This window comes from Microtus oregoni, unplaced genomic scaffold (genome assembly GCF_018167655.1).
Source record: "Microtus oregoni isolate MIOR12 unplaced genomic scaffold, Mior012 000016F_ref0000370, whole genome shotgun sequence".
NCBI classification, from domain to species: domain Eukaryota; kingdom Metazoa; phylum Chordata; class Mammalia; order Rodentia; family Cricetidae; genus Microtus; species Microtus oregoni.
This window is the reverse complement of record NW_024543075.1, coordinates 17,950,889-17,972,295: the sequence shown is the minus strand read 5'-3', so window position 1 is coordinate 17,972,295 and position 21,407 is coordinate 17,950,889. Positions and strand designations below refer to the sequence as shown.

The window sequence follows — 21,407 nt, the reverse complement described above, 5'->3', positions numbered from 1 at the left end:
CTGGGACCAGAGTTTCCTTTTGCTCCCCTAGGGGCCTCGGAGTGCAGATTACGGTCCTGGCTCGGGATCCTTCCTTCCTCCATCTGCACTTCCTCCTCCTCCCTCTTCGGCGAATAAATCCCAGGCCCCTCCCTTCGCCCGTCCCCAGGATCTGACGTGGGCTTGACACCTTTCTCAGCTTCTCCCTCCCGCAGCTCCAGTGGCCGAGCTTTGGCATCCCTGGTTCCGCAACCCCTTCCCTCTTCCTCTCCCCGACAAGCCCCGTTAGAACCCCGTAAGGACCCTCTGGATCCTCAAGCCCACCCTGGGCCTCCGGAAGCTGCCTTTCCCTTCCCATTTCCCCCCGCTGGCTAGCTATCCATCCCGATGGACCCAAGCGCCCGAACAAGGGGATAACCTTCGGCCCTCTCGGCCCCACCCCCCGCAGAGGGAGCCGCGCCCCCCTTTGCCGTAGATCGGAGAGCCAAGGATAAAGATTGAGCTAAAGGGGGCGGACTCCAGGCAACCCCTAGGCCAGTTCTGCTCCTCCATCCCAAAGGGAGAAAAATTGTCTTCCTTTGCTCACCCTTAGCAGGAAAACAAAATTAAAGGGAAAGGGCGCGGAAGGAAAGTGGCAACTAGGTTATTCAGAAGAGCTACAGAGGAAAGAGATTAGGGGGAGTCGCCATGGGGACTCCCAAGGCCCAGCACCCACCGCCTTCCCAGCTGCTGTTCCTAATTCTGCTGAGCTGTGCCTGGATTGAGGGTAAGGACATGTGGGGGTGGGCCCTGGGAAGGCCCTGAGGGGTCCTCCACCTTTCTCTGAACGTATTGAGTCTTCTGGTCTTGTGGGGGAGGGGAGGGGCACAGTTGACTGGGAAGGGGCAAGCCAAGGCTTTCTGACTGGTACATGGAGCCCTTGAACTCCTAATATTAAGGAGATGGGGGAATGAATAAGGAGAGCTTTTAGTTGTATCTTAGGGGTTAAATCCAGGAAGAAGAGCTAGGGGAAGTTGGGTGGATGTCTGCGGAGGCGGTAGAAGCAGCCAGGGTACCTGGGTGGGAGATGGAGGTGCTGGGAGAGATGCCAGGCGATACACACACAAATGTTCTTGGACATATGGACAAAGATGAACACAAGCAGGGATATTCAATCCCTGACTGCACTGTGATCCCCAACCCGACTCTAGAGAAGGCAACAGAGACGGGGGGGGGGGGGGGGGGAGTCTGCAGAGGCAGAAACCCAGAGAGAAAGCTGGCACTGCGGAGGGAAGGTCTGGGAGGTGCTGTCAGACTCTCCTCCGAGTTCTGGGGTTGGGGAAGGCTTCACCGGGGAGAATAGGAAGCAGTCCCAAAGGCAGGGCTCCCACATTCCGCTAGAGCTGTCCAGGGTTAGTAGTAACTAAGGCTCCTACTGAAGACCCAGAGACTGGGAGCAGGGGCTGCATGAGGGAGAGGGTAGATTGGAGCTTCTCTTCTGATCTTGGCTCTCAGCCCAGTCTAAGACCCTCCGAGTGTCCACTAAGAAGTGCTCTGGGAAATATCTCTACCGAGGAAGGGGGATGTAGGGGAATGGAGAGAGAGGCTCATAAGACTTCACCTCCTAGGTCTGCCCCTGAAGGAGGATGAGATGATCCCAGAACCTGGAAGTGAGACTCCCACTGTGGCCTCTGAGGACCTGGCTGACCTGCTCCATGGAGCTTTGCTGCAGAAGGGCCCAGAGATCGGCCTCTTGCCGGGTGAGGCCCCCAAAGTGGCATAAAAGTAGAAGGAGAGATGATGATGCCTCCGGCAGATGGGGTGCCTGGTAGAGGAAAGTCAGGTAGAGAGTTCAGAGAGAGAAAGACCCCCTAGGAAGCCAATGAAATTCAGGGGCAGGCAAGAGAAGAAAGAGTCAAAACTGTCCCTAGATAGAACCAGAGACAGGGACAGAATAATGGACAGTCAAGAGAAGGTCATGTATGTGTAGAGATATGTGAGTTCAGAGAGCCAGAGTCACAAAAATGGGGAGAAAAAGAGCAATGTACAACCAGCAGTTGATTGAGGATCGCTCATAAAAGCAGAAAGCAATAAGAATACTAAGCAGAAGAAGGCTCCAGAGAGAACAAGACGGAGATGAGAGGAAGGGGTAGGCAGGAGAGAGCCAGATCTGGGGGTGGGGAGATGCTCAAGGGGGCTGTCGAGGCTGTGGTGGAAAAAGAAAGGGAGCTTTGCAAAATCTTGAGAGAATGTGGGGAGCCTGAGTGGGTAAGAAATAAATGGGGGCCTTTACCTTGTGGGGAGGCTTTGGGGTTCCCATTTCATTCTAAGCCATTTCCCCACCCCCATGGGCCAATTTGCTGCTCCTGTGCTCTGACTACCCTCAAACTATCTCAGGATCTGACCCAGACCCCACACTAGCCACCCCTCCAGCCGGCCAGACTCTTGCAGCGCCCTCCCTGCCACGTGCCACTGAGCCAGGGACAGGGCCTCTGACGACAGCTGTCACCCCTAAGGGGGTCAGGGGGGCAGGCCCCACCGCGCCAGAACTGCTGACCCCGCCCCCTGGAACTACAGCCCCGCCCCCGCCCGGCTCCGCCTCTCCAGTCCCACCCCTCAGGCCCGAGGGAGGAGAGGAGGAAACCACAACCACCATCATCACCACAACAACTGTCACCACTACTGTCACTAGCCCAGGTGAGGCGATGGAAAGGGCATGGAAGCCCCCATGTGGGGATGGATGGGGGGATTGTGTGGGAGAAGGAGCTTTAGGTACCGGTAGGAAAGGGCTTGTGGTTAGTGGTGACAAAAGACCAGTATTAATGTCCATGGGCTCATGGGCTTCCATCTGTCTGTACTGTAGTGGGGGAAGGAAAGTCTCAGGGAGGGGGTAGCAAGCGAGAACTGGGTAAGGATGGAGAGGGTGCTGGGGGATACAGGCGACCACTGAAGATGGTTGGCCCCCCCAGGAGGGCAAGTACGCAGGACTTCTCAGTCCAAGTCACTTCTCTCTCTCTAGTTCTGTGCAATAACAACATCTCTGAGGGGGAAGGGTTCGTGGAGTCTCCGGACTTGGGGAGCAGTGCCAGCCGCTCTATGGAACCCCTAGACTGCACCTACAGCATCCATGTCTACCCTGGCTATGGCATTGAGATTCAGGTAATTTTCTTTGGTGTCTGCCCACTGAGTGTGCCTAAGTCTGGCCTGGGGAGTGTGAAGCTATTTTCTGAGCCAGATTATCTCGAAAACTCTTCTAGAGTTCTGCAACTTGGGTGGTTTTCCCAGAGGATGGGGGCTTAGGCTGTCATGCTAACCCCTCCCCTGCTAATTTGCCCTGGCCTACCTGTTTCTGGCTTCTTTAGGTGCAGACACTCAACCTGTCTCAAGAGGAGGAGCTCCTGGTGCTGGCTGGTGGGGGATCCCCAGGCCTGGCCCCCAGACTCTTGGCTAATTCCTCCATGCTAGGAGAAGGACAGGTCCTTCGGAGCCCAACAAACCGGCTGCTTCTGCATTTCCAGAGTCCCCGGGTCCCAAGGGGCAATGGCTTCAGGATTCACTATCAGGGTGAGGAGTCTGAAGTGCCACTAGAGGGACAAGAGCCACATAGGGTAGAGAAGGCATCTTCAGGGCCCTTCTAAGTCAGGGGACTGAGAGCATCTTCCTCCTGCTTGGGACCCTATGTGGGCGGGACCCTCAAAAGGCATGCGTGTCTGTTTTCTCACACAGTCATGGATCCAAGTAGCAATTTATTTATTTGGTTCAATGACTTTTTACTGAGTGCTTACTTCATACCAGGCTCTGCTTTAGCCTTGGGGAGCAGAATGAATAAAAGTCTATTTTTAAGGAGCTGAGGATCTGGGTAGAAACATAAATAATCAGAATGGTTGTGTCAGAGATAAGGATTGTGAGGAAACTCAGGCAAGAGGAGCAGGTATCAAAAGGGACCGAGCTTTTTCTGGGGAATGTAGGAATGGCTTCTTGGGGGAGGTGATGACTAAGAGGAGACCTCCAGGGTGAGCTGGCCAGGGGAAGGGTGGAAGGAAGGAAGAGAAAGAAGCAACAGTCTAATGGACGGAGATGCACATTCTGAGTCCCAGAGAGGAGAGAAATGTGACCCTTTGAAGGGTGAAGCACTTCAGCATGGAAGGTAGAATTGTCTGCACTGTGTGGCCTGGGCTAGTTTCTTTACCTTTCTGTGCCTCGAGGCTCCATCTGAAAACCAGAAGCTGTAATACTTATTATGAAGGGTTACTAGGAAGAGTAAATGAGTTAGTACCTGTGGAGCATTTAAAACAGTGTCTGGAACACAGTCAACTCTCAGAGATGTCAGCCAGTGCCACCACAGTCAAAGCAGAGACGGCAGTGAAGGGAGACAGGCAGGGTGTCCTCTGCAAAGGAGAGGTGGACAGTTGAAACAGCACCAGCAGAAAATGGACACTCTTAGGTTTGTAATTTTGGCAACTCCCGATTTCTAGAGCAGGAAGCGGGGAGGGTGTTTCATGCACCCAGACACAGACAAGCTATACATGTACCTATTCTATCCTGTGTGCGCGTGTGTGGGAACCCTCTCACAGTGCACATGCACATTCTAGCACACATATATGAGCATGACCTAAGGGACTCAGCCAATATCCCCGTTCCAGACGTGGCTGTCTTCTCCAAGGTCCCTCCGTGTGCTCTTCAGAGACAGGAGCCCCTGCCACTTGGTTTCATGTACTTCTTCCTCCTTCCCAGATTCCTTGTGTGTATTATCCTGGTTGCAGTATATACCCCTTCCTCAGGCTCTGAGGGTAAATTGTGCCAGGCAGAAGCTCCCACCATCAGGCCTATCGGAGAGACCAGTGAGCTGATGTTTGTACTTGGTGCCAGGGACCTGGTTGTTGGAGGCAAAGCCACGTCTGCCTTGGGAGTCAAGGACTAGACATCAGATGGGGAAAAACAGCTACTCACTGGCTCCTTTAAGCAGCCATTTCCCTAGGGCATCAAAACTAGGACTCTCGGGCTAAGTGGAACATGGAGGGGAGCAGGGCTATTGCGTAAAGGGACTTCATTACCTGCCCTGGTCTTCCCTTATTTGCGGCTCCTGCAGGCATCTTTAAGACCGAGGCACTACTTAAGCCTTTCTCAACCTGCTCTAACTGTGGCTTCACGTTAGAGCACAGCCCAGCAAGCTTGCCCGTGTGCAAAGTCCTCCCCCAACCACTGCTGCTCACAGTAACCCAGAGAGGACCAAGTCAGCTCCATCTCTCAGGGGAGGGAAAAGATTTGAGGTCACAGGGCTTTCTGAGACAGCTGGCAGAGTCAGAAATCAGCTGCCCAAGTCCCTGCCCTACGCTCCTTCCTAAAAGGAGGGTAGGGACGACTGTGTGAGTCCCCTTGGGTGGGGGACCCTTGGGTGGCGGATCCTTGGGTGGGGGATCCTTTGCTCGTTTTGTTTTGTTTGTTTTGAGACTGAGTCATGGGTAAGTTAGGCTGGCCTGGAACTCACTATGTAGCCAAGGATAGCCTCAAACTTTTGATTCTCCTACCTTTACCTCCCCAGGGCTGGGGTTATAGGCCTTGTTAATTCAGAACTAGGTGTTACCAAATGAGTTACACCCCCAACCCTGCATTTAAAGTTTTTGTTTAGATTTCAGGCCAATCCTTACTGATATGAATTATTATTATTGGTGGGAGACACCCCTTCCCATGTGAGATCAACCTGCTCAGTCATTGCTTCCGTCTCATAGTGATAACAGAAAATAGGTAACATGATAAGATAATACATATCTTCGGGCTATGATGGCGCATGCCTTTAATTCCAGCACACAGGAGGCAGAGGCAGGCGGATCTCTTTGAGTTTGGAGCCAACCTGGTCTATAAGAGCTAGTTCCAGGACAGTCTCCAAAACTCAGGAGAAACCCTGTCTCAAAAAAAAAAAAAAAAAAAAAAAGAAGAGAAAATTACATATGTAGACTTGAACACAGGCAAGACCTTATGGGAGCAGGGAAGGTCATGAAGGCTTCTCAGAAGGCGTGGTACTCAAATTACTCTTTGAAAGATCAAAAAGAGGCCAAAAATTCTTGCATGTAGAAGCACAAGTGTGAGCAAAAGATATGGAGGTAGTCTGTCTGTGGTGGTACATACATGTAATTCTAGCGCTCTGAATGCTGAGGTAGGAGGTACAAGAGTTCAAAGCTAGCCTAGACTACATAGTGAGATCTTGTCTCAAAAAAAAAAAATCAAAGGGTAGCTAAGTGTCGGTGGTGCACGCCTGTAATCCCTGCACTCAGGAGGCGGAGGCAGGTGGGTCTCTGTGAGTTCAAGATCAGCCTGGTCTATGTCAAGAGTTCCAGGCTAGCCAGGGCTACATAGTCAGTCCCGCTCTCAAAAACAAAACAAAAATCCCAAGGGCTGGGGGTATAGTTCATGGTGGAACATTTCTCTAGCGTCACCAGAAGGAAAGGGGGGCAGACTGTGTGCCATAGTAAGACCGGCCATCCTGTAGGACATTTGGGCTCAGGAGCTGAGCACTGTCTTAAGGACTGGGCTTGACCTGGCAGGGGAAGGGACTAGAATACCAAGGTAGAGCATTCGGAGTTGGCTCTGTTGGCCACAGAGGGCTGGCATTTACCGAACTTGCTGGGTTTTGGATGGATGTTTTATATGTGCTCGTCTTAGCAGTCGAGGGTCCATGGAAAGGCAAGGTATGGGTTTGTTTTACTCCTGTCTGCCCCACAGCCCAGCCAGATAAATGCTTGAAGACTTTTGGAATACGGAAGGGATAGGTCTCTGACAGAATCACTGAAGGCTTCACAGTCAGGGAAGCCAAAGCCTTCTGCTGTGTAGAGCCGGATTGCACCTCCAAGGCACGGCCTTGCATGGTGGTACAGGTTTGTGAAGGCAGAGATAGCAGGACTGAGAAACTGAAGTTAACCTGGGCTACATAACAAGACCTTGTTTCAAAACCAAACAACCCCACCCAGCCCCCAAAAATAACCTCAAGAGGCTTTGAGAGAGAAGCAAGCAATATATCTGTGAAGGATGTGTAGAGGGGATACGACACCAGGGAGAGATTATGAGAGGGCGGAGTGACCTGCGTGTGGACGGGCAGGTCATTGTTGTCCTAACTTGAGGTACAGGAAGTAGGTGCAGAAAAAGAAGTTCCATAGTTCTCAGTGCAAGAGATACATCAGCTTCTCAAGGAGACAGAGTCACTGCTCCATCAGCGGGCTCAGTCAGGGCTGGCCTGACTGAAAACTGGCTGCACCTCCATACAAGGTTTGTGAAAGAAAACAGCGCAGAGCATAAGCATGGGGGGGGGGGACACAGCTCAGCATCCTCTCCTAGAAAGAGGGTCATGGCTGGGCCATCGTGGTGCATGCCTTTAATCCCAGCACTCAGGAGGCAGAGGCAGGTGGATCTCTGGAGTTCGAGGCCAGCCTGGTCGACAGAGTGAGTTTCAGGACAGGCTCCAAAGTTACACAGAGAAACCCTGTCTCGGAAAACAAACAAGCAAACAAGAAAGAAAGTGGGTCATGCCCTCTCTGCCTACCTCTAAAACTGTGTAAGTTGACTCGGAACTTGAACCATCTCACAGATGCCATTTATTATTAGTGCTGATAGCGTTTCAGGGTGGTCTGCTGATTTGCTTGAAGTCAAACAGCCAGTAAGACTGGTTTCTAAAATAATGTTTACCTATTAAAAAGAAGGACCAAAGGGGGCAAATCACAAAGACCAGAGTGAGCACTGTTGATGTCCCTGAGGCAGGGAGCCAGTGTCAGGAGTTTGTTTTCCCCAGCGTGCACCCCAGCAATGAGCCTGTTTGCCCCCTGGGAGCAGGGGGGCTTTTGCAGAGCACCAGGGAATGGCTGTGAGACCGCAGCCCCTCTTCCTCTTCCTTGACCCGTGCAGCGTACCTTCTGAGCTGCGGCTTCCCACCCCGGCCAGCCCACGGGGATGTGAGTGTGACGGATCTGCATCCTGGGGGCACTGCCACCTTCCACTGTGACTCGGGATACCAGCTGCAGGGTGAGGAGACGCTTATCTGCCTCAATGGTACACGGCCAGCCTGGACTGGTGAACCCCCGAGCTGCATAGGTGAGTCTTGTGCACACTTCTGTCCTGGGGGAGGGGGACTGAGCTGGGGAGTCTCCATCTCTGAGGAGAAGCCATACTGAAGAAGTTTCTAGCTGCAGAGTCCCATCACGGTGTCTTCCCCAGAGTGCTCCACCACGAGGGTCTCCATCCTTAGGGAATCTCCAGTCTTGTCTGGGCTTCATCTTGGAATGCCCAGTTTGTGCTTGCCATCCTGTTACCACTCTCGATGCCCTGCCGTTGGAGATTCCACTCTAGTGGATCATGTTTGGGTTCCTGGTTGGCAGATCTTGGTCCTTAAGTCTTCATCCTGCGGCCTCCACCAAGGATAAAGTGCACTCCATCCGGGGATTCCTAACTTCTTGTCTGAGAGTTTCAGTTTTGAGGCTCCCTGTCTCAAAGTGCCCACCTTTTGGGAGGCTTCATTTTACCAGGATTTCCACGCATAGGGTTCTATTTCAGGTTAGATAGTAGTTGGAGAAGGTCCTGTCCCTCTGCTAAATACACGGGACAAAGGCCATCCCTGGCCAGTAGACCTCAGGCGCTAGCACTGAGCCTGAGAAGAGGACTGAAACTTTCCTACTCCTTCTCTGCCCACAGCATCTTGTGGGGGCACCATCCACAATGCCACACTGGGTCGCATTGTATCCCCTGAGCCTGGGGGAGCCGCAGGGCCCAACCTTACCTGCCGCTGGGTCATTGAAGCAGCTGAGGGACGCCGGCTACACCTGCATTTTGAGAGAGTCTCTCTGGATGAGGACAATGACCGGTGAGGATCTGGGCTTTGGGATGGAGGTCCCTGCCTTGGGAAAGCTGGGACAGCAGAGAGTCAGGTGACACTGGATGGACCCTTGTGTCAACTCCAGAGTGTGCAACTCTATGCAGATTTAGATGGGCCAGAGCACCTCATTGTACCTCAGTTCTCTCTCATTGGTAGAGTGGAGATAAGAGCCCCCTTCCAAAGGCTTAATTAATAAACGCATTAAGATATGTAAAATAATTGAAGTGCTTCCTAGGGCAAGATAAGTGCTATAAAAGTGTGTGCTATCATTTTCCTCAGTCTTCTCTGCTGCTTCAGAGTGTGCTGTCAGGCTGAGCACCAAGTCTTTCTGTGTCTCTGGAGCTCATCTATAAAGGGAGGGGTGACAATGGCGTCTGCTCAGAGTCCTTGTAAGGATCAAACAAGATAAAATGTGCTGGGTCTTAGCAGAGTGCATGGCGTGGGTCAGCATATGCTAACATAACAACAGCTTAAAGGTGGCCAGGAGGACAGGCAGGATGGCGGCTTCCAGGGCAGAAAAGCACCTACCGTCCTTCTGTTCATCCCAGGCTGATGGTGCGCTCGGGGGGAAGTCCCCTGTCCCCCGTGATTTATGACTCTGACATGGATGATGTCCCTGAGCGTGGTCTCATCAGTGATGCCCAGTCCCTCTACGTAGAACTGCTTTCAGAGACACCAGCCAATCCCCTGCTGCTCAGCCTCCGATATGAAGGTAAAGGTCTCATTTCCTGGCTGTGCCCAACCCCCACACCTTTCCCTCCCCCTCCCACTAGGACCCACTAGGAATAGTCAGCACATCCTCCCTCCATGATCGCCTCTGTGTTTGGTTCCCGACACCTGACAGGGATCCCTTCACAGGGACACCAGCTCATTCCAAGTAGTCTCCTCTGATTAAGTTTCAGATATGGCTGGATCGAGCATACAGCCAGGCCGACAATTACCTGTCTCTCAGTTCCTTACTGTTCAGTGAATTCATTCCCATGCAGGCTTTCCCAGTGTGGTGAATCTGACTACAGACTTACAGACTATTAACGCCATCAGAGAGAGGAAATGCTCAGGAGAGCTTTGGCAACAATTCCAGAAAAGGTTCTTATCGACTTGATTAAGTTCAACTAAGTCAGGGAATATGGCAGATCTGCATGGCATGGCTATCTCTGCTTGGTTCCAACTAAGCCTCGTGTACTAGAAGTAGGGAAGGCACTAATAAAAATAGGAGAGCAGTTGCCGGGTGGTGGTGGCTCACACCTTTAATCCCAGTACTCTGGAAGCAGAGACAGGCAGATCTCTGTGAGTTTGAGGCCAGCCTGATCTACAGAATGAGTTCCAGGACAGGCTCCAAAGCTACAGAGAAACACTGTCTCAGAGAGAGAGAGAGAGAGAGAGAGAGAGAGAAAATAAGTTGTGACCAGAAGGAAGAAGAATGGTGTTGGATGGTTGAGAAGGAATCGGTGATGATGGGAGAAGAGGCATTGGGTGTGGCCTTCCAGGACGGAGGTTAAGCAGATGACTAGAGAGAAGAAGGTGGAGAACAGCTCGGGGGAACGGGCAATGATGCATTTGAGAAACAGCGTGGCTGAGTATGTATAAAAGCAATAGCAATAGGCAGGCAATGGACCAGAGGGCAGTGGTGGTGTGTGTCTTTAATTAATCCCGCACTTGGGAGGCAGAGACAGTCAGATCTCTGAGCTTAGGGCCAGCCTGGTCTATAGAGTGAGTTTCAGGAGAGCCAGGGCTACATAGAGAAACCACATCTTGGAAAGACAGAGAGAAGGAGTGGCAATGGGAAGGAAATGCTCACAGATTAAAAGGGCATGGTTTTGAATGGGTTACAAGTAAGTGGAATTGGCACTGGGCCCCGATAAGTGGGCAGGATTGACACATGATACCTCATCAAGTTAGGAAATATAACAGTGAATCTGCAGACCCCCAGCCCCTGATGGGGTCTGGAAGTGCTAAGAGCTTTCTGCCTTTGGTGAGAATCCCAATCTACCTCCCAGGGGCGAGGGGGGTGGGCACTGCTGTGCTATGAGCTTCAGGTTTTCTCCCCCACCCCCCGCATCGTAGGTGGTTTTGTAGATAAGACACAATTGCATGGGCAGAAAAAAGTGCTCTAGAGATGTTCATTTGTGCCAGTTTGGTCCTCAGGAATAGCTGAGCAGCTTCTGCACTAGCTGCAGTTTGGGATTCTAGCGACAGTGTGCATGATCGCAATCCAACTGTTATTTCTGAGGCTAGAACACACCCACGCAAGCCAGTTCTCCAGAAACACCCCTCTGCAGGCCCCTTGCTGTTTCCAAAGCCAGATGTCTGTGGATGAGAACTAACCCTTCAGGATTATAGCTCTGGCTCTGTAGTTGCCTCCTGGTGACCTTGGGCTGGTGGCTTTTTGTCTGACTAGTCCTGATCTGTGGAATGGTGGTCATTGCTATTGGCAAAGGTGCATGGGCCCAGCCACTTGGAAGGCTGAGGCAGGACGATCTCAAAGTCAAGGTCGGCCTGAGCTATATAGTGAGACCACTACCTCAAGAAAAGCTCATGTAGGGCTGACCAACACCCAAATTCAGCCCAAGTGCCCAATATGAGGTCCCTGAGCCTGTCCTAATGCTTACCTTTCATGACCAACTCTCTCTAGCCTTTGAGGAGGATCGCTGCTTCGCCCCTTTCCTGGCACATGGCAACGTGACTACCACAGACCCCGAGTACCGCCCTGGGGCACTGGCCACCTTCTCGTGCCTCCCAGGATATGCTCTGGAGCCGCCAGGGCCCCCCAATGCGATCGAATGTGTGGATCCCACAGAACCCCACTGGAATGACACAGAACCAGCCTGTAAAGGTGAGTCTTCTACATTTCAGAGTCCTTCAGCCTACAGACTGCCTGCCTCTGAAGCTGGGACCTCTGGAAGGCAATTGTGAAGGAGATCTGAGTGAACATTAAGACCTAATAAATCCAAAGGTGGTCTGGGGAGATGGATCAGTGGTTAAGAGCACGAACTGCTCTTCCAGAGAACCCAGGTTCAATTCCTAGCACCCACATGGCAGCTCACAGCTGTCTGTGACTGCAGGATCCAACACCCTCACACAGACAAACCTACAGGCAAAACAGTGATAAAATAAATAAATAAATAAATGATAAATTGAAAAATAACAGTTATGAAACAAAAACCAAACCCAAAGCCTGGGCAAAGCTCTGCCCTTCGGAGGCTGCTTTCTTGGGGAAGTAATTGCTGGGCTTATTATGAATTCAGGCTCAGACCCAAAAGGCTTCTAGAGCTACAACTGGATTGGGTTGAGTCGTGGTTTGGCGAGTAAGCTGGAAAGTGGACAGGGTTAATTAAGGGCAGGGCTGGAAAAACAGTGGTAGTAAAACCTAGATATGACAAGAAATCTTCACAGAAAAAAGCCTGTGGAGATGGCCTCATGCACATCACTGAGCTCCATGGGGACTATGGCGAATGTTCGCATGCCTGCATGGGTCCTGAACCTGACACCTCTTCCCTAGCCATGTGTGGAGGAGAGCTGTCCGAGCCGGCTGGTGTGGTCCTCTCTCCCGACTGGCCCCAGAGCTATAGCCCTGGCCAGGACTGCGTGTGGGGCCTGCACGTCCAGGAAGAGAAGCGCATCTTGCTCCAAGTTGAAATGTATGTTAGGGCCGCATAGCTTGGGGCGATGGGTGCTGGGCTCCATCAGGTGTGTGAGACAATGCACTCAGAGCCCAACTGGCTCTTCTGAGTTCATACGGATCTCTGTGGGAACATTGGGGTTCAGAAAGAAGACACCAAGTGGGTGTAGGACAGAGGTGGGAGACCCGGGTTTAAAGGAATTGGAGAATAACTCAAACTCACCTCTGGAACCCTAAACTGGTCAACATTGAGAGAGAGGAATTCAGAGGCGGGCTGGTTAAGAGCGAGTTGGGGATTGGGCAGAACCGGATGATGGGCTAGTCGTAGTTTTCCTAATTCTCTGACCCCTTTCACTGCAGCTTGAATGTTCGCGAAGGGGATATGCTGACATTGTTTGATGGGGACGGTCCCAGCGCTCGAGTCCTGGCCCAGCTGCGGGGACCTCAACCGCGCCGCCGCCTCCTCTCCTCCGGACCCGATCTCACTCTGCAGTTTCAGGCGCCCCCTGGGCCCCCAAATCCGGGTCTAGGCCAGGGCTTCGTATTACATTTCAAAGGTATGGAAGGCGAGGGCTCTGGATGGCCAGGGGTCTGGCAGGAAGGGGCCCTCGGAGACTGGAAGTGCACTCCATCTTCACTGCAGAAGTCCCAAGGAATGATACATGTCCCGAGCTGCCACCTCCTGAGTGGGGTTGGAGGACGGCATCCCACGGGGACCTTATCCGGGGCACAGTGCTCACTTACCAGTGCGAGCCTGGCTACGAACTCCTGGGATCAGACATCCTCACTTGCCAATGGGATCTGTCCTGGAGCGCCGCTCCACCTGCCTGCCAAAAGAGTGAGTAGAGCCCCGCCCCAAGCCAGTCCTTCCGCTCAGACTTGGCTCCTCCCTGTCCCTACTGAATGCCATCCCTTCGCCCTGAATCCTGCCTGGGTCTTTAGTCCTAACCTCTATGTCCTTTAGGTCCCATCACATTCAATGCCTTGAAATTGCTACACACACACACACACACACACACACACACACACACACACACACGTGTGTCCTGCCTTTAGTTCAGACAGCTTTCATCCTGTGCTCAATCTACTTTTCATCATGGCCCAAGCCCCTTCCACCCCTATCAGGTTTCACCAAATTGCCCCTGGTTCTGTCCCATCAACTCTTAGCTCTCCTCTAGACACCCCCAAACTCTCACTCTGTTAGAACCAAGGCTTGTCAGTGGATTTGATCTGCTTTAATGCAGTTGTCGAAGCCTGGATGGGTTGTGGTTATAGGACCAGTTTTTTCTCTTTCCTACCCTGAAGGGTTTCAGACATGGGAGGGAGAGAGATAAATAGCAGCTAGGCTTGTTACACAGTGGTAACCAAGGCACAGCCTGGGGTAGAGTGCTTAACATCTCTGAGCTTCGGCTCTCCTGTGAATGAGGTGGGCGCAGGGGACTGTACAGAGCAGAGGCAGCGTTTCACACAGCGCCTGGAGCGTGACAATAGTTGTCACAGCTCTGAGCATGTGCATGCAGCAGCTTTGTAGCAAGATTATGGCTTCATTCACCCAGGAATGAGACAGATTTACTTCAGAGGAATGTCATTATTACTATTATTTTGCTATGATCTTTGCAGGAGCTTGGAGGCTTTGTTTATTTATCTTTTAAAAAGGCTAGGCATAGTGGCACACACTTGTAATCCTCACACTTGGGAAGCTGAGGCAGAATAATTATGAGTTTAAAGCTATCCCTGTCTGAAAAGCCCTAGGACTAGGGGCATAGCAAAATACTTACTTGGTAAACAAAACAAGTAAAACAGACAAATATATATATATATATATACAGAGCTGTCTCTGCATGCCCAGCACTCGGGAGCAGAAGCAAAAGAATTTCCATGAGTTTAAGGCCAGCTACAGGGTTAATTTCAGCAAGAACCATCTCAAAAAAAAAATAAAATAAAGCAAACAACAGAAAGAAGTAGTGTCTTGTCCCCTGAATTTGGAGAAAATGACACAAATATTGATGGTAGGATGGTTTTTTGTTTGTTTGTTTTGTTTTTTCATTTTCAAGACAGGGTTTCTCTGTGTACCTTGGCTGTCCTGAAACTCGCTCTGTAAACCAGGCTGACCATGGACTCAAAGATCCGCCTGTTTCTGCCTCCTCAGTGCTGGGATTAAAGGTGTGCGCCACCACTGTAGTTCTTGCAAATGGCCCGGGAAAAGGAAACGATGGTGGGATGAGTGGGGAGGAATTTCAGAAAGCCAGGTTTGGACTGGAAACAAGGAACACTGTGTAGTGGACGTGGCACCTCATCCCCGGGAGGACTCACAGACAGACACTGCACCTCATCCCCAGGAGGACTCACAGACAGACACTGCACCTCATCCCCAGGAGGACTCACAGACAGACACTGCACCTCATCCCCGGGAGGACTCACAGACAGACACTACACCTCGTCCCCGGGAGGACTCACAGACAGACACTACACCTCGTCCCCGGGAGGACTCACAGACAGACACTGCACCTCATCCCCGGGAGGACTCACAGACCCGTGGACCTAAGTGGACCTGAGTGAGCCGAGCCATCAGGTTATCTAACCAAGGCTGGCCTTGGAAAGTTGCCCAGGCTACACTGAGTCTGATGCTGAGTTGAGACTCAAGTCTCAGGATCTATCTACTGTTCCATGACTATGATCTTGACAGGTTCCAGCCTGGCCGAGCGCCAAGCCCTGGGCCACAAGAGCGATGGCTGTGACATTGATCTCTCTGGATAATCAGGATTAAATATCTATTAGGCTGCTTAGCACAGGTTTATGGGAGTCAAAGGCCATGGAGTTGGAGAGATAGTTCAGATGCTACACAAGCATCAGGACCTGAGCCCGATCCCCTAAACCCACATAAAAGCCAGGCACACTTGTTTGCAACCCCAGTTCAGCTGAAGGAGAGCGCCAGGCTCGGAAAGCTGTAGGAGACACTAACCATTAGCCCGACTCCACAAGCACATCCAGGAGCACACATAGAGTCACATTCGCAGAGGCCGTGACTACGCCCTTCTCCAGCATCACTGGGAATGAAGGTGCAGGCAGTGTATATGGGTACAGCGGGCTAGGCACCGTGCGCATGTGGGGGATGCCAGATGTTCAGAACGGTGGTCTGCCATGCTAGGGCCATGCTGGGTTTCAGTGTGTGTGCTCTAATATAACAGTTAAATACTTTGAATTAATCCGATGACAAGGGTCTGAGTTTGCCCCATTCGTCCTGCTTTCAAATGAAACATACACTTGGGAGGCAGAGGCAAGTGAATCTCTGAGTTCGAGGCCAGCCTGGTCTACAAGAGCTAGTTCCAGAACAGCTAGGACTGTTACACAGAGAAACCCTGTGTCGAAAAACAAAAACAAAAACAAAAAAAAAAAAAAAGGGGAGGAGGGGAAGATATATAAAACACACTGACCCCACTCCCACCCCCATCTCATTTTGTAGCCAAGGGTATCCCGCCCGTTCTGAAACTTGTTTAGGTCAGGCAGGTTTGGAGTTCACATTTCTTCCTTTAGTCCCAGGGTGCTGGAATTAGAGCATTGCACCACCAATTTGGCAAATCCATTGACTCTGAAGTCTTCTGACTCACACTAAGGAATTGGTGGGAGGAGGACAGGATGGTCCTGAGGAGATGGCTGGAAGCTCAGGCCTCTATCAGCCCCATTTCCAGGCAATGCCCTAAGACCCTCGCTTCCCCTAACTTTCCCTTCTATCGCCAGTTATGACTTGTGCTGACCCTGGCGAGATCACCAATGGCCACCGGACGGCCTCAGATGCCGGTTTCCCAGTCGGCTCCCATGTCCAGTATCGCTGTCTGCCAGGGTACAGCCTGGAAGGGGCAGCTGTGCTCACCTGCTACAGCCGGGACACAGGAACACCCAAGTGGAGCGATCGAGTCCCCAAATGCGCCTGTAAGTTTGGGGGACACCCCAGGAAGGGAAGACCGGGGAACCCAGACTGGCCCTGCCCAGTTTCTAAGCAGCTGTGTGGCCCGGTACTCCCTGCAGTAAAGTACGAGCCGTGCCTGAACCCCGGTGTCCCCGAGAACGGCTACCAGACACTGTACAAGCATCACTACCAAGCCGGCGAGTCTCTGCGTTTCTTCTGTTACGAGGGCTTTGAGCTCATCGGCGAGGTCACCATCACCTGTGTGCCCGGTCACCCCTCTCAGTGGACCAGCCAGCCCCCCCTCTGCAAAGGTGCCTGGGCGAACAGGGCAGAAGGGGCATATCGGTTTCTGGGGAGTGGCGTGAGATAGAAGAGTTGGGTAGAAAGCTCAAGACCAATGGCTGACTGCCGAGTACCCTAATGTGTGGGCTCATTTTTACAGCCAGGACCGGAAAACCCGGGGAGATCTGAGGGATGTAGCGGGGGCCTTGGTATAGAAGCCCCTTTGCCTCTCCACAAAGGCCTCGGTTCTGCTATCAGTGAGAAATAGACTCTCTAGGAACCTTGAACCTTGAGTGGGTTTGGAAGAGGAGGACAGGCCCTGGCCCACCAATCGCCATGGCCTCTACACACACAGGGAAAGACAAGTATAGACCGAACAGAGGGTAGAGACCCAGGCTGTGCAGCCCAGCCGCACCGGGCTTCCGCCCTCTCCCCAGTCTCCTTCCCTCCCTGGCTCAGACCCCGTCCCCCCTCCCCCTCCTCTCCCTGCAGTGGCCTATGAGGAGCTCCTGGACAACCGAAAACTGGAAGGTCAGTGAGGGCACAGGTGGAGACCAGGCCTGGCCAGGTTGGGAGGGCAAGGTCGAGGCTGGGGGCAGGAGGCCAGGCCCCAGAGGGTTCAGGACCCAGGGCAGGAGGCTGGGAGAGCCCAGGAGTGGGTCCAGCCTTCCCTCATTTGCTACTCTTCCTCCCTCCCCAGTGACCCAGACTACAGACCCATCACGGCAGCTGGAGGGTGGGAACCTTGCTCTGGCCATCCTGTTGCCCCTAGGTTTGGTCATTGTCCTTGGCATTGGCGTTTACATCTACTACACCAAGTAAGTACCCTACCTGTGACCCTGACCTTTGGCCAGGGCAGGGGTCATACCTGGGAGTCAGGGAAAGGGGTTCGTGGACTCACACCATAAGCCCGCTGTCCTCTCCCTTTCCCAGGCTGCAAGGAAAATCGCTTTTCGGTTTCTCTGGTTCCCACTCCTACAGTCCCATCACCGTGGAGTCAGACTTTAGCAACCCACTGTATGAAGCTGGGGTGAGTCCCTCCCCTCCGCTGGGAAAGCCACAGTTCTCTGTCTCCCCCCAGGACTTTATAATCTTCTCTCAAAGTCTCCGTGATCTCTTTGGAAAATTTCAGACTCAGTTGCCTAGAGAAGTTATGACGACGGTCAAAGCAAGCTGTGTGGGGGCAATAGGGGATGGTGAGGTCTGTAGCTAAGTGGAGGACCAGAGCCTGTCTGCAGGATGCAGCTCAAATCCACAGTGGGCACTTAGGCCCAGTCTCCAGATCCTCCCCCTGTTCCAGGCATTTCAGAAATGCCTTTCTGTCATCGTACGGTACTATTGGAGAAACCAAACATATCTATTAGCTAAATTTAACCCTGGGTTCTCTCTCTTTTGGGCGGGGGGAGGAGACAGGGTTTACTATGTAGCCCTGGCTGGCCTGGAACACTCAGAGATCTGCCTGCCTCTATGTCCTGAGTGCTGAGATTAAAATGTGCACCACCAAGCTTGACTTGGAATCTTTACTAGAAAACATTTTCTGGCTGGGCTGCGGTGGTGCATGCCTTTAATCCCAGCACTTGGACAGAGGCAGGGAGAGCTCTCTGAGTTTGAGGCCAGCCTGGTCTACTGGTCTACAAAGTGAGTTCCAGGATTGCCAGAGCTACATACAGAGACATCTTGTCTCAAAAAACCTAATAAATAAAGGAAAAAAAGAAAAAAAAATCTAAAAAATTTTAAATTGTAGCCAGTAGTGGTGGCATACACCTTTAATCCCAGAACTTGGGAGGCAGAGGCAGGTATGTCTCTGTGAGTTCAAAGTCAGCCTGGTCTACAGAGTGAATTCTAAGACAGTCAGAGCTACACAGAGAAACCCTGTATCAAAAATAAATAAATAAATAAATAAATAAATAAATAAATAAAATTGTTTTATGCTTGCCTGTCTACAGTAAGTACATGAAGTGCCCTCAGAGTCTAGAGGGCGTCAGACCCCATGGAACAGGAGTTGCAGACAGTTGTGAGCCACCATGTGAATGCTGTGGACCCAACCTAGGTCCTCTGAAAGAGTAGCCATCTCTCCAGCTCCCCATATTAAGTATGAAGGTCTTGCTGGACATGGTGGCTCAACGACTTTAATCTAGAGGCAGAAGCAGGCCGATCTCTGAGTTTGGAGCCAACCTGATCTACCTAGAGAGTTCCAAGACATCCAGGACTATACAGAGACACCCTGTCTCAGAATAACATGGTCTTTCTGTGTGTGTGGTACTGGAGATTAGTGTCTTGTGAGCCGTCAGCAGGCTCTAGGCATTGGGAGGCATCGCTAGTGTCTCACCCTCTTTTTTTTTTTAAATATTTTTATTTATTATGTATACAGTGTTCTGTCTTCATATATGCCTACTCGCCAGAGAGGGCACCAGGTCTCATTACAGATGGTTGTGAGCCACCATGTGGTTGCTGGGAATTGAACTCAGGACCTCAGGAAGAGCAGTCAGTGCCCTTAACCTCTGAGACATCTCTCCAGCCCCTCTCACCCTCTTTTATTCTGAGACAAGGGTCTCTCTATGTAGCCCTGGCAAATCTGGAACTCTATGTAGACCAGGCTGGCCTCAAGTTCAGACACTGCCCCCCTGCCTCTACCTCCAAGTGCTGGGACTAAATGCATGTATCATCATGCCGAGCTCTCCAATCCTCTCTGATTTCTGAGAAAGTGTTTAAATGATCCAGTCTGACCTGGAACTGCTGTAGCTCAGGCCTGTCTTGAATTGTCCTCTTCTTGCCTCCTTCTCCCTAGTAGCTGGAATTACAGGTTGGTACCACCCGTCTCAGCTCAGATATTATGTCTTGCCCCTCCTTGTGGGTGCCTCTTCACCTCCCACTCACTCCAGTTTATCTGCTCTTCTGTCTTCAGGATACACGGGAGTACGAAGTCTCCATCTGAACCCCGAGTCTAAGTCTGCAGGACCCAGGACCGCCCCATTCTCTTGCCATTCTGGGCAGTGAGGAACATAGGACCTGGTCTCTGGCTCCCTCCCCCTGCTGTGTAAATAGTCTTCCCGTCCCATGAGGGGGCTTTGATGGCCCTGGAGACCCTACAGTAAATAAACCAGCATCCTGCCGCCCAAAGCCGCCTCTTCTTAGTTGCCAAACAAGGGGCCTTCTGTCCCCCTGATCCTACTGACTTCTGGACCCAGGGAAGGGAACTCAGCCCCTTGCAATTCCTGGGGCCTCTCTAGCCCAGGGCCCCACTCAAGAACTGTCCCCTAGTACTACCATCCCCATGGCCATGAAGGCTCCCTACCTACCCCCAGATGTCCGGCCACTGCTGGACCTAGAGGGTGAGGATGGAGGAAGTGGTGGGCCAAGTCCCATCCCTTCCCTGTGTCTCCTCGCCCACTCTCTCTCCACCTTTCTTTGCTTCTGAGTTCGTTTTTGAGCAATAAACAGAAAGTTGCCACTTGTAACTGAGCTGGTGAGTCTGGGAAAGTGTTGGGGCAAGTGGTGGGGAGCCCTCTTAGAGTGGGTTTGGGGAAACAAAAGTTCTCTGGAGGAAAATGGAAGTCCAAAACTGGGCAGTGTCCCATGTGTTGGCCTGGAGTCCAAAGGCCTGGGTTATACCCGGGATGATGGTGAGCATTGTTAGTCCCAGCTCTTGGGAGGCAGAGGCAGGCAGATTGACCTGGCCTACGTAGTGAGTTCCAAGCCAGCAAGAACTACATACTGAGACTCTGTCTCAAAACAAGCCCGGCAGCCGGGCGGTGGTGGCGCACGCCTTTAATCCCAGCACTCGGGAGGCAGAGGCAGGCGGATCTCTGTAAATTCGAGACCAGCCTGGTCTACAAGAGCTAGTTCCAGGACAGGCTCCAAAACCACAGAGAAACCCTGTCTCGAAAAACCAAAAAAAAAAAAAACAAGCCCGGCTTGAGGCTCAGCCCCTGTAGCGAGCTGGCTGGCACAACTGACCTCTCCGCTAGTTCTTGCTAGGTTCCCCCAGCTAGAAGAGCCGTACTGTCCACACCTTTTCACAGACCCAGGGAGCAGTGAGCCTTCCATTCACTTCATGAGCAGTTTCCCCTTTTGAAAATGTTTGTATACATTCATGTGTTCTTGGTTTTGGTTGTTTGGCTTTTCAAGACAGGATTTCTCTGTAGCTTTGGAGCCTGTCCTGGAACTAGCTCTTGCTGACCAGGCTGGCCTTGAACTCACAGAAATCTGCATGCCTCTGCCTCCCAAGTACTGGGACTAAAGGCGTGCGCCACTGCAGCCTGGCTTCATTCATGTATTCCGTGCTGTTCTTTCTCCTGATGATCTGTGGAGTGTTGCCTCTATTATTGTTTTTAGATGGTCTTGCTATAGCACAGGCTTCTTTTTTTTGTTTTGTTTTGTTTGGAACAGGGTCTTACTATCTATTTCTGGCTGTCCTGGAACTAACTCTTATAGGCCAGGCTGGCCTCGAACTCACAGAGATCACCTGTCTTTGCCTCCTGAGTGTTGGTATTAAAGGTATGCGCCATCACTGCCAGGCCACTCAGTTTTCTATTTAGATTGAGAAAGGTGAATGGCCTTTCTCAGACGGCCAAAGAAGTGGCCAAGCTTCTTCCGGCCTTCTACCTCACCTCCTGTCTAGCAACAAGTCAGCACGTTCTCATAGACATGAGACTCCCAAAAGCTCAGAGGGAGAAGCAGAGGCCTGGTCCTCAGAACCCAAAGCGACAGCGAAGGCCCTCCTTTGGCAGCAGAGTGGCCCCCTGCATGCTGTAGCTAGCTAGCCACAAGGTGCTAGAGAACAG

At 51.9% G+C, this 21,407-nt stretch overlaps 1 protein-coding gene across 3 annotated transcripts; it reads left to right on the top strand.

The window, feature by feature from the left end:
- The first annotated feature begins 65 nt into the window (after nt 1-65).
- Sez6l2 (seizure related 6 homolog like 2) lies at nt 66-20,081 on the top strand. Of its 3 annotated transcripts, none has more exons than XM_041666127.1 (18): nt 66-745; nt 1,587-1,718; nt 2,536-2,655; nt 2,978-3,117; nt 3,321-3,522; nt 7,852-8,037; nt 8,635-8,803; nt 9,364-9,527; nt 11,448-11,648; nt 12,315-12,453; nt 12,795-12,991; nt 13,078-13,272; nt 16,173-16,364; nt 16,461-16,652; nt 17,116-17,154; nt 17,324-17,441; nt 17,557-17,653; nt 19,529-20,081. In XM_041666127.1, exons 1-18 carry the CDS (start codon nt 667-669, stop codon nt 19,556-19,558), a joined length of 2,592 nt encoding a protein of 863 aa, XP_041522061.1. In that variant the 5' UTR covers nt 66-666; the 3' UTR covers nt 19,559-20,081. The 3 variants fall into 3 exon arrangements, with proteins under 3 accessions (XP_041522061.1, XP_041522059.1, XP_041522060.1); XM_041666125.1 differs by having other exon boundaries at nt 2,356-2,655; XM_041666126.1 differs by lacking the exon at nt 17,116-17,154 and having other exon boundaries at nt 2,356-2,655.
- Nucleotides 20,082-21,407: the final 1,326 nt, after the last annotated feature.

What these genes read in the sequence shown, in the direction of transcription:
- Sez6l2 (XM_041666125.1), top strand. Translation starts at nt 667, where the DNA reads ATGGGGACTCCCAAGGCCCAGCACCCACCGCCTTCCCAGCTGCTGTTC. An exon ending in CACTACTGTCACTAGCCCAG is followed by an intron (nt 2,656 to 2,977) that starts GTGAGGCGATGG and finishes CTCTCTCTCTAG; the next exon opens with TTCTGTGCAATAACAACATC. An exon ending in TGAACCCCCGAGCTGCATAG is followed by an intron (nt 8,038 to 8,634) that starts GTGAGTCTTGTG and finishes CTCTGCCCACAG; the next exon opens with CATCTTGTGGGGGCACCATC.